At 35.5% G+C, this 13,217-nt stretch overlaps 1 protein-coding gene across 2 annotated transcripts in view; it reads left to right on the top strand.

Annotated features, from left to right (window-relative positions):
• Positions 1 to 13,217, top strand: part of cttnbp2.L (cortactin binding protein 2 L homeolog) — a 74,463-nt gene that overhangs the window by 19,180 nt on the left and 42,066 nt on the right. For both annotated transcript variants that reach the window (XM_018252564.2, XM_018252563.2), the window contains exons 2-3: positions 3,708 to 3,815; positions 10,702 to 10,926. In XM_018252564.2, coding sequence (XP_018108053.1) covers positions 3,708 to 3,815; positions 10,702 to 10,926 — 333 coding nt within the window. The remainder of the gene's footprint in view (positions 1 to 3,707; positions 3,816 to 10,701; positions 10,927 to 13,217) is intronic.

The following is a 13,217-nucleotide window of genomic DNA, read 5'->3' as shown; positions in this document are numbered from 1 at the left end:
ACCTAAATCAGCATGTATAAGACTTACTAAAGCTCAGTTTTTCCTCTAGTTAGACTTAGAACAGATAGGTTTTGTTGTCAAAGGACTGACATTAACAAGAACAATTTCAGATTCTCAAATTATTCAAAAGGGCATCATATTTCATTCTGACAATATAAGTGCAAACCATTAATGTTCAAACCAATTGACTTTTTACACACAACAGAGTGTCCGTTAGGGAAATTACAGACCAGGGTACAAATTGGTGCTAACGCTTAGCAATTTTAGATTTATAGAGTTCGATGTAAGTTCATTCTGTTTATTGTGCATTTGCTGGCACATCAAGCATACTTAGTAGTACACAGGAGCTCTGTACTACTTGCACAAGTGATAATTAAGGACCTTGTTCCCACAGGCCCTTTGCTTGCACATAAGTAATGCTGATGCTTATATCAGGAGTCTTAATTTTGTAAACCATGCTATATGTAATATGAATATACCAAGGTATACTCTGTAGAGATATATGGTAGAAGAGGCTTCCCCTTTCAAAACTAAGCCTGCTTGAGTTGTATAATAATGGCTTTTAGTTCATTAGTATAATTTTGTCCAAGTCTTCTTCTCTGGCATGTTCAGTATGGTAGGTTTGGACAATTTGTTCCTTTGCATATTATGGGGTAACATAAAAACTGAATATACTGGGTTTTGTGAGCAGGATCTGTAGGGAGTCACTCTCTTTGCTCATGGAGAACTTTAACTTTGAGTTTTAGCAAGTCGTTTGTTGAATCCCTTGATTTAGGAGGCAAAAAAAAACTTGCATCGATAAAGCAGAAATAGCTAGCCCGGAATGATTAAGTGAAAAATGATAGCTATGAATTTAATGAGGCATTAATCTGTAACGAACAGACAGAAGATCTGTACTGTGTATCTGTCTTTCAGGCTGGTATACATAAAGCTGCTGAGAGTCACATGTTTGAAAGCAGCTACCAATAAAGGTAATGTTTAATTCACAAAGAGCTTCTAGCCCCTAGTAAATCTATTCTGCACCCACACACTTTGAAAGACCTACACACTATTGAAGGGGCCATCCATGGGAAAACAGAGAGCCATGTGAAGTAAGCCCTATTAAAAGCTGTATTGATACAGTAAACTAGCAGTGCAAAGGGTATGATTGTCAATAGCTAACAGTACTTGCACAAGCCTTAACTTAAAGGGGTGGTTCACCTTTAAGTTAACTTTTAGTATGTTATAGAATGGCCAATTCGAAGCAACTTTTCAACTGTTTTCATTATTTTTTATAGTTTTGTAATTATTTGCTTTTTTCTTCTGACTCTTTGTAGCTTTCAAATGGGCCTCGCTGACCCCTTCTAAAAAGCAAACGCTCTGTAAGGCTACAAATGTATTATTACTGCTACTTTTTATTACTCCTCTTTATATTCAGGCCCACTCCTATTCATATTCCAGTCTCTTATGCAAATCAATGTATAGTTGCTAGGGAAATTTTGACCCTAGCTACCAGATTGCTTAAAATGCAAATTGAAGAGCTGCTGAATAAAAAGCTAAATAATTTAAAAAATGAAAACCAATTTCAAATTGTCTCACAATATCGTTCTCTACATCATACTAAAAGTTATCTCAAAGGTGAACAACCCTTTTAAAATGGTATATTATAGTAGCCGAATTTCCCTAATTACTGGGTTAATCCTAGATATTTATCTGACCCTGAGTTTTGAGATACAAAGGAAACAATTAATTTAGGGGCCCATTCATTAAATGAAAATCACAGACATCAACTCTCATAATCAGGACTGTATTTAAAACATGACCTTGCGTTGTGCGCGTGACGTCGGCGCGTTGTGAATGTGATGTCACCAAATATTCGGCGGAAGTGACGGCGCCGTGCAGGTGACGTCACTTCCACGTGCTTCCTCTGCCCCCCTCACCCCTCAGTTCTGTCATCGGATTTCCTATGGAAATCAGTGGCAGAGGGTGGGGGGTTAAAAAAACAAAACAAAAACGTAAAAAATAGGCACCCAGAGGGCCTCCCCCAAAACAATTCCACCCTAGGCACAGGTCCTCGTGGGCCTTAATATAAATATGGCCCTGCTCATAATGTGTAGCATTCCTCCCAACTGTCCTGTTATCTGCGAGATCTCCTGCACTGACGCCAGAAAAAGATATTAATTTTCTGAAACTTAATTAAAATAGGAGGCTTTTTGGCCAGAACACTCGGCATCTGCACTTGGATACTTTTGTAACAATTTAAGTAAAGATAGAATTGTAACTATTTAAGATAAGGAGGTCTCTTGGGAGAACAGACACTAACAGCTTAAATGGCGAATCACCTTCATTAACATAACTTATACAACACATAAAACATTGCACTAAAACTCCCAGAAATCTTTCATGAGCTGCCAAATTTTGTAAGATGGACATGGCAATTAGGGAATATGACCATAAAATTGGAGTGGTCACATTTTTTTTGGGAGGTTGGGAGGTATTGTGTAGTTATTGTAAAGTGTTGCATAAAACACAGTATTATTGTAAGTGATTATTTTACATATATAGAAAAAGATATATAAAGAAAAAGGTTGTACATCATGCCCACATAAAGCACAATACTTTCATAACATTGGGATACAAAAATAAGCTGTTTTTTTTTTAGTTTATACTGAGTTCTAGTACGAAACATGTACTAGTGAAAACAATTTTATAGGTGTTATTATTTTACTGTTTATTTGAAGCACCACTCATCGATACAGGCACAATTCTGACTGCTCCAGTCTGCAATGTAGACCAAGGTGTGAATGCTGAAAATACAGGATGCAAATTTATTGCCTGATGCTTTAGAGAACACCCAGGAACTAATTTTATGGTGTTGATCATCCTGGGCTTTTAGTTGGTACATGTTTAGGACCTGTTTTCCAGAATGCTTAGGACCTGGGGTTTTCACAATAATATCCATTATTTGGATCTTTGTACTTTGTCTACTAAAAATAGTTTAAACATTAAATAAACCAAGTACAAGGAGCTGTTTTATTATTACAGAGAAAAAGAAAGTCTTTAAAAAAATTGAATTTGATTATAATGGAGTTTATGGGAGATGGCCTTTCTGTAATTCTGAGCTTTCTGGATAATTGGTTCAGTATGTAATAAGAATCCATACAACCTGTAAACCTTTCCTTCTTAAGAGAATATTTATTTGGGGTGAAAACAAAATAAAAGTTGATTCTCTTTTAGCTGAAAAACCCACTGATACAAAACTAAAGTATGATACTTCCCCTTATATGCAAACCAAATAAATGTGGGTTTTATTTCTCTTCACATGGATGGCTAGCTTAGCATCCCATAGGTTAGGTGTAGCAGAAGGAAGCACTGCATTTTACACCTGCTTATGTCGGTTCTTTTTGCATGTTGCACCAGTAGGCCATCAGTGGAATCAAACTCTCTTAATGCACCCATTTTTTTGCAGCAAAGTAATTATAATTCAATGCACGGTAAAAAAAACCAAAACATATAACTTGGTCCACATACAAGCTAAATAACCAACTATTTTTTTATTGTTATTAATGAGCCTCAGAGGCCTCCTTGACTTTATTCTGCCATGTATTTTGTGGAACTTGCAGATTTACAAAACAATAGTTTTATTCTCAAATGTTATAATACTCCTAACTAAACCACACCACATAAAAAACTGCTGGCTCATTGTTTGTATTATTTTTTTTTTCTAGAAGAAAGACTTTAATGTGGAAAATCTGAGCAAGCCAGAATTACGTTTCCTTTTAAGCATTCTAGAAGGAGAATTGGAAGCAAGAGACCTTGTTATTGAAGCCTTAAGGGTAAGTTGAACTTGTGCTGTGCCTTTTTTAATTATGTCACATACTCTAATAATAGTATTAAGTGCAATTTTAATAATTATACATATTCAGTTTGAGTGAGCTTCAGTTTAAATGGGAAGTGATATATGCAGATAATGTTATATTTTTTTCAAAACTTATGGCATTTATTTTATATATTTGCATTGTATACAATAGACTGTATAATTATAAACCAAGTTTGGTTACCGAGTACAGGTTGTTGTCATACCTTGGTTTATTTTCCTTATTTTGGAATATAACTGACATTTTTGGTATAGTGCTCTTCTTTTAAATCTTATTGTAGCCCTAATATATCAATGCAAATGAGTAATGCTTTTTTTGTATACAATAAAATTATAAGTAAGTAGCTACCCATCAACAGGTAGAATTTACTGGTTAGCTGTTTGAAAACAAACATGTAACATTTTTTTTAAATGGAGCTATGATCTGGGCTTCATCTGGAAATATTTGTTTCCACAAATGATTTGTCAGTGCGACCATGTGCAGTAGAGAACCTTGCTGTCCACATCATCTCCAACAGGTAGACTGGTATGTCATATAAACCTTGACAATTTTCACCAATGTTTTAGTACATTTTCTTCCTACTGTTTGGTAGTTAGCAACTCCATATTATTTGTACTATATCTCATTCTTGTCTCTCATTGTAATAATAAGCTCCATATACAAGAAAAGGCACAACATTTTCCAAGGTGCAAATCTATAGAAACGATAAGGTATTTGCTTTTAAACAGGTGACCAGTAAATTCTGCCTGATTATAATTGTAATGTTCTCCAAATATGGATTTTTATTTTTTTATAAAAGAGGCCTATGCAGGCATGTTGGGAGAGAACCATATTAATACTGTCCTCTCCTGATGGAATTTTCAAACCTGCCTGTTTGATATTTGGCCTGTAGTTGCCCAGGGAAGGACTTGTACACTGTAGCAAATCATTAGTTTTAATTTGCCCTTGTATGGTCAGTTTTAGTGCCACAAAATAATTACTAATTTATTTATCTTTCAGGGTAGTTTTGTATTTACTATGCAGGATTCTATATTCTTGCTGCATTATTTGCTCTCTTATTGCCTGTGTAAGTGTCCAGAGGACCTCTAATTGTGGGTTCTTTTAGTCATCCATCTAGTTTAACTGCTGAACTACCACAGAATCCTTCCATGTGGGTAGGAAGGATAATGGCTCCTCCAGTGATTTCCAGTCATTTGCATCTGTTGTATCCATCACTGTGCATTGGGTAATTTCTGATGTTGGTGCCTGTATTACCCTTAAGGGTTGCTGGGGAAACGTTTGCCATTCAGTTAAACTTAAGCCGCTCAGAGGAGTGGTGTTTGCTTGGGTGTTGTGATATTTTGGTTGTACTTCTGTTGGTTGGTGGATGTAAAATTGTAAATGTGGGTTAAGAGTGGAGGCCCGGGCCCAAGAACTTACATCCCTGGTCAGGCCAGGTAAGTGTAAGGAAGTAAGATGTGCATATGGGTGAATTGTGGGATGATTTCCAGGCAGTCTTCACTTGCTTCTTTTTTTGAACTGCTAAAGCTGTTTGCATGTGCCATTTTTTTTGGGCATTAATGTAGATGAAAGTTCTTTGTTAGGATTTAAGTGGATTTCCCAGTTACAGCAATAACATCATGAGATGCAGAAACTAACGGCTGTTATGTCATTGTAGTTTCGCCCTCCATTTATACAGGAAATACAATTTTTAAAATAAATAAAATGAATCAATGCCCTGTTTTTTTTCTTTTGCTGCCTGGTGTAAATAAACTTAACCATTTTTTAGGAGGTGAGAATGCAATAAAGATATTGGGACACATCCAGGTTTAATATCTTTCTGGATTAAATTTTGAAACTAGGGACATTTGGATAGGTCAAGCTACAATTCTGACCTATTTTATCCAGTCTCTCCTGGTTGGTCCTGGAGCACACAAGTCTGTATAATACAAGCTATAAATAAAGTACGACAGTTTCAGTTTTGTTAAGTTATGGAAGCTCAATCAGTGTGTATGTATGTAAGTGTTACTGACACTTAAAACCAATGGAAAATGTTTAATATGATTTAAATGTCATGTCAACTCTAAAAATGCCACTATACTGTGTTTAATTGTTACACACCCTTTGAGTTTACCTTTTTAGCAATGTTGGATATCAAAGGCTGAAGCATTTTCAAATAACTCGACAAGTTATATAGGATTTAAAGCTATAGTAAAAAAAATTAAAGTAAATTTGATTGTCGCACAGAGTTTATGCTTTTTAACAACATGTGCTAAATCTTCTTAAAGTCTGCTAAGATAACTATCACCCTATTCAGTTACCGGCTTAGCCACATAATTGATGACTGTGACGTTGGCAGAAAAATACAGAAAAAAAAGCTACAGTAAAGTGGGTAAACTCTTATTTAATTTAATTAAATTGTATTTCATGGCCCATGGCATGTGTGCTGGTTTGTAAATTTTATATACTACAGTATTCATCATTATTATTTTATTCTTAACTGAAGTCATTCTTTTGGAATTCATAAAGTGTCCGTTTCACATTACGTTATGTCTGAAACCATTCTGATTTTACTATGCTAGATTTAGTACTGACTTTCCTGTTTTGTCAATTACACTGCTGTTTGAATATTCAAGTTTAATATATTTGAAAAGCAATCTGAGCAGGCGTTTTTAAGAATTTTTTTTTTTTTAAATTAAAAATGTAATTTTTAATGAAAAAATTTAGGAAGAAGATTGGTATTGGGAGGTGCCAAGTATAGATATGATTAGGTGGATACAGATTAATGATGGTTCCACTGCTTTGAGTAGTGGTTCCAAAACTATTGGCTGACACCCCTGGAGGGGCAGTGGAGGCCCAGTACATATCATACTTGTGGAGAATGCCTGATTGCTTTCCTATATATACCTGAAACATAACTTAAAGATCATCTAGGTTGAGAGCTGGATTGAAAACTTGTTTGCTGCCATTAATATGGCTGTGCTGATACAATATTTTTTCATTACATTGTTTACCTTATTTCGAACTTACCAAAGGTTTGACCTTCAAGGAAGACTTGAACTGAAAAATTCTGGCAACCACTAAGTTAGAGATTATACAGACTGATGATAGGTACTTGCTCCCAACGAGGTTTGGGTTGCAATTGAAGATGCTTTGGGACTGAGATCCATCTTTGAATTTTATGAACTGTTCTTCGATGAGAAAGATGTCCCCTAATGCTTTTTATGTGACTAGATAATATTCTATCGAAAATTTTTACTATTGAATATGTAGCAGTTTGTGTGTGCTATGCATTAACTTAACCTACTGCACAATTTTTTGGTCTCAAAAACAACATTCCTTCTCTGCAAACTTTTATTTGATCTAATTTGGATATAGAGCTAAGAAAGTTGCATATATGTTTAAGTGTATACTACTTTTGTCCGTATAGTTAAATAATTCTGCGAGAAGATGATATTTATATTTCAAGATGAAGAGTAATTATGTTTCCTGAACTTTAAAGAGTTATCTGATCACTTGGCAAATACTTGCCATTCACCAGACCATACTGCCAATGCTCAAATGCTGAATGCAGAAGGCTTGAGAAGCTGTTCAGCAGGTGGCATATTGCATACTTGCCAGGCCCTGATTAGTTAAATAGAATTGGCAAGAGAATGACAAGCAGAGCTGCCAGAAGGGTGACGTTCAGTAACTGTTAAACTCTATCCTGGAGCGAGTTCCTTGTTATAGCAATAGCACCATTTTTCCAGTTGGCTTGAGTGTCTGATCTTTGTGTTTTATCCCCAAGAGTTTGAATGGCAAGCAAATTAGTTTCCTATGTTTAAAGCTGATCCAGTCATCTGGGGTGTATTTTGAAGGTATTTCTTACGACTAAATGGTAAATCCTTCATGTTATAGATAAAAAGGTAGTATCAAATTTTCATACATTCATTAACAACTTTAAGGGTCAGGGCACACAGGCAGATTCGGGGAGATTAGTCGCCCAGTGACTAATCTCCCCGAATCTGCCTGTGTGCCCTGACCCTTAGATAATATACACATATATATATATATATATATATATATATATATATATCATCGAAAATTGAAAGCTGATCTACAGTTTCCCCATTTAAAAAAAGGGCTTCTTTCAATGTACTTGAATTAAATGAATGTGAAATGAATTCACATTTGTTATTATAATTTATCTTGCAGTAAAAAAAAGTGTCCCATCATCAAGGGGTTGATATAAAGGGCACACTGTATATGGTTTAATAGTAGTACTCTGCAATATTGAAATGCATTCCAGGGACCTAAGTGTGAATCTGCCCATATTTGATTATTTTTTCCTAAGTCATTTGGATTAAGACGCATTTTGTAATGGACTTCTGAAAACTGTAAATCCTTCTTCTTGTAATAACTATCAGATAAGTGCCTAGGAATCCACTGCAGCCTCAAAGGTTATTATTGTTAATCCACTGACATTTTGGATAATGTTTCACATTCGCTAAGTGTTAAGCAATTTGAGTTATTAATACTTGCAAAGGTTCCTTCTATGTGCGAGTGATTGTTAGGCTGGTAAGAACAGCACTGTAAGGGGCAGATTTATCAAGGGTCGAAAAGTACATTCAAATTTTGAGTTTCAAAATTCACACATTCCAATTGTAATCCCCCTATTCAAATGTAAATTTGAGGGTGAGATTTATCACACCTCAACCATGGAAATAGTCCTAATTCATATATTCACCACCTAAAACCTCCTGAGTTCATTTAAAAGTCAATGGCAGAGGTCCGTTGAGCCATTTGGAGATGTTAATAGCCTTCCTGACATGCAAGTTTTTTTTCGGGAGAAAAACTCTATTCGTATGAATCTAATTTGATTAGAATTTTTTTTTGGAACCCTTAGATCGAATATTTATTAGACAAACTGCATCAACGAAAAGATGCAGCCGCGATCTGAAGGGATTTTTTTCCCTGCCCGATCGGCATGTGGCCGACTTTCGCCCAGATATTGATCGGAGAAGGATGGCCCCACACAGGGGCCAATAAGAAGATTTTATTGGCTCGTTTATGGGCTGATATTTTGTGTAGGACTCCCATGTAATGTGGAGCCTTGAGCTTACATTTTTTTCCCAAAGTGTGGTATGAACACCTCATTTTTTCTAACAATTTCTAAATTTCAAACAGGCAAACTGTGTATTGGCAATCTTTCTCTTTTTTTGTGTAGAAATACAGGGTGCAGTGCAAACCTAAATGCACTAATAATTGGCTATTTGCTATAATTCTATTGGAATCCCAATGCGGTTTGAGTTCTATATGTACACATTTGTCTTTGGTGGCTGTTAAGATGAATCAAATCAACCATCTTTTTTTTTTTTTTTTTTTTTTTTGCACAAAACGCAATTCTAAGAAACTTTCCAATTTACATTCATTGAAACATTTGCATTTAACAGTATACTGTACTACTGAAATTTTTTAAGAACCCCTGGCCAAATTGCATAATTAGTTAAATGTGAAAAGTGGGAAACTACTTCTACAGGAATAATGGAAGAGTCACCAAGAGGAAGCCTTATTTGCAATCTCATCACATTGATCAGAGGCTGGGATATGCAAAACAGCATCTAGACAAACTAGGTCTTTGGAAACTTGGAACTTTTTTGTCCAAAATAACCAAATGTTTGGAGAAAAAGGAATCCGCATATATACAGCTATAATCTTAAAGTACTTTGGTTTTTATTCTCAAAACCTTAATAAATAAGCATATGTTTAATAATTCTCCATACTGGAATCATTGAAAGTAAACACGATTTTATGATATAAACGTTCTACACACGTTTGTGGATGGCCTTGTATTAATTTTAGCTGTATAGTTACATTTGTTTTCTGTGTTGGCGTGTAACAGTATGTTTTTTTTTTTCTGTCCAAAAAAGATTCAGTCTTCTAATGGTTCAAATTAAGTGCATATGGGTAAAATGTCCAGATTGAGGGCAAATCCATTGATCAATTTGGCCATACAAATTGACAGGATAAATGCAAGAATACCCCAGTTTTTCTGTTGGGACTGAGGCACAGCATTTTGGCAAGGAGAGAGAGCCAAGTAAATATTATTTTAGCACGAAGAAAGGGCACATTCCGGGGCCCATTTATTAAACCTTGATTTTTTTTCTGATCAATGTTTTTTTTGTAAAAAAAAATATATATTTTTTTTTTTTTTTGGAGAAAGCTGATAAAAATCAGAATCTGAAAATACGCCATCTCAAACCTGTTGAGGTCATGTAGAAGTCAATGGCAGATGTCCCTGAAGTTGTTTCTTGACATCTTGGTCTGCCCTCAATAATTCCTAAAAAGTTGTTTTCACTCGGAAATTTCGATAAAATTGAGTTTTTGGAAGGGCAGTCATAGAATACGAATTGAAATTCAACTTTGTCATGATGTTTTGCCTCCGATTTTTTTCGAGAAAAATGATTGATAATGGAGTTCAATTTGTGGAAGGGAGTTAGGTCGACTTTGTTTTCAGAAAAAAATTTGATTGATTTGAGTTTTAGAAAATCAGCCCCTTAGTGTCTGAAACATGTCAGATATTTTATACATTGTTTAAAGAAAATGAAACCTGATATGGCTACGGATCCTTAAACTGAGTTCAAGTTTAGTTCCATAACTAGGTTAAGTGATCAAATGTCTTTGGAGACTGTTTTTTCTTTGATACAATTTCAGTATTAATGGTTATTTTAGAGTGGTGGAACAAAGCTTGAGTTTTTTTGCAGCTAAAGAGAGGTCAAAATAAATGGTCCATTTTCCCTTCTGTAATAAAAGATAGTACTTTTTGAAACCTTAATGTATTCACTGTTTCACACTAAAATGAAAACAAATTGCTTAACTTTGGTAGGCACGAAGAAAAGAAGTTTTTGTACAAGAAAGATATGGCAGATTTAATCTTGGGGATCCCTTCTTGGCTCTACAAAGAGACTTTGAAACAGGCATGGTTGTTAAAGAAAAGAAACCGATCTGTAGCAATCCGCTCACCATTTTGGAGGCTGTTATGTCTCACTGCAGGAAAATGCAGGAAAGAATGTCAGCACAACTGGCTGCAGCAGAAAGAAGACAAAAGAAGGTATGTAACCACCAGTATTCAGTTGGCAAGCATAGGTGTATGGGGTACATGAAGAAAATGCTCCTGCCATATTTACATTTCCCTCTGAAAGGCAAATGAAGATTGTATGATTTTTTTTGAAGGTCACAATACATCTTTTACCAGTCACATGTTAAATATTCATTGTGTAAACTATTCTTTCTATAGTTTGCAGCTTTCTTCTGTTCAGATTCCTGCATGTTTGAAAACATTTGTTTTGGACAGAACTAATTACTTCTGGCAACCTTCAGAGATTTCCTACTGAACAGAATTAATTAGAATTAATAATAACCATGTGGGATTTTAACAAATAAATATAAATGAGTTGAAACCTCAAATTATTAAGTAAATAGACAGGACATTTAGCCTCCCAATTTAATATTTAACATGCGGACTTTCAGCTATATAGGAATGTTCATGCTCTGTGTATAGAAATGGCTCCACTTTTCAAGTCTAGTTCTCACTGGTGCAATAGCAGTGCAAACTGACATGGACTCTCAGAACAGGATAGTGAAAGGAATATCATCTACTGATAGTTACTAAATTAATGCAGCACTGGATCAATGGATTAAGCTGTAGGCCTTATTAATAGAGTATAATTTACTATGTCTCTTTGACTTTGGCATTCCATTTTGAATTGTTCACTTACTTCACTGCCTTCTGCCCCTTTTTACTTCTCCTTAAAGGAAAACTATACCCCCAAAATGAATACTTAAGCAACAGATAGTTTATATCAAATTGAATGACATATTAAAGAATCTTACCAAACTGGAATATATTTTTACATAAATATTGCCCTTTTACATCTCTTGCCTTGAACCACCATTTCGTGACTCTATCTGTGCTGCCTCAGAGATCACCTGACCAGAAATACTACAGCACTAACTGTAACAGGAAGAAGTGAGGAAGCAAAAGGCAGAACTCTGTCTGTTAATTGGCTCATGTGACCTTACATGTGGTGTGTATGTGTGCACAGTGAATCTTACGATCTCTGGGGGCGGCCCTTATTTTTTAAAATGGCAATTTTCTATTTATGATTACCCTATGGCACATACTACTAAAAAAGTATATTATTATGATAATGGTTCATTTACATGAAGCAGGGTTTTACACATGAGCTGTTTTACTCAGTATCTTTTAATAGAGACCTACATTGTTTGGGGGGTATAGTTTTCCTTTAAATGTACTGTCCTTTTTGCTCCCCTTTCTTTCCCCATCCTCTTTTTGTCCTTCCTCTTTCTCTCCTCTTCTTTTCACCCCGATCTGCTTACCCCTTCATTTCTTTTCATTCAAGCTTTTCTTTTCTGTAGTCTGAGGTTTCTCTCCCATTCTGTTTTTGCTTTGCCCCTTCCTTGCTTGCTGATTCAATGGATGTGTAATTTTTTTCCAGTCAGCCCCCTTTAAGGAAACTTGCACTATAGTTAGTGACACTTGCTGATGCTGATATGCAGACACACTTTAATCTAAAGGAAAATGTGCATGATGTCTAGAAAAGGTGATGACTAAATAAATCTGCTGCAACATATCCAGTCACTCGATAACATCTCTCACTCACTCACGCTCATACTGACAGGGTTTAAACATTCATGCACCCTTTGGGGGGGCAACCCAAGCAGGTTTACACATGACAGATTGGGACAAATGCTATAAAAGAATTTACCTGCGATACCTAGTCAAAGCTACACTTGAGTTACACTTGAAAATCGTTGAGTTTCTTAATCTTGTGTAATTCTCAAAAAGTAAAATGTTTGGATGTTTTCACTGCGCATGCCTTCTCTCTTCTGCTTCATTTGCATATTTTTGATCTGATTGGTTGAATCTTGCCAATGTAAGGTGGTCAGAGCGAGGACCGCATTAATGAGCAGATGTGGTCATCACTCCAATGGGATTTTTTAACTTGTCTTGGAAGCCCATCAGAGGGCCCCATATATGGGCCAATAAATTGCAGCTTTTATCTGCCCATGTATGGCCAACTTAACTTTGTTCCTGACAAAATTGACCCTAGAGTATTATGTGAACGTGATCAAGATCTTAGATGGTAAGCTCCACTGTGTCAGGGACTGAACAATTTCTGTAAAGAGCTGTGCAAATGAGTTAAAGCTATGTAAATAAAAAGCTAAGTAAATAAAAGCCAATAAAAATCAGAACATATTATTTTTAGTACATGCAACCTCTGAACATGTGGTGCATTACAACATCAGCCAACCACACAGTGAAAGATGGATAGTACTACTTTTGACTGTAAAACCTTCATATCACAATAACTTTGTAGT

The sequence above is a fragment of the Xenopus laevis genome, chromosome 3L (assembly GCF_017654675.1).
Source record: "Xenopus laevis strain J_2021 chromosome 3L, Xenopus_laevis_v10.1, whole genome shotgun sequence".
In the NCBI taxonomy this organism is placed as follows: Eukaryota; Metazoa; Chordata; class Amphibia; order Anura; family Pipidae; genus Xenopus; species Xenopus laevis.
This window is presented reverse-complemented; position numbering and strand designations above follow the sequence as displayed.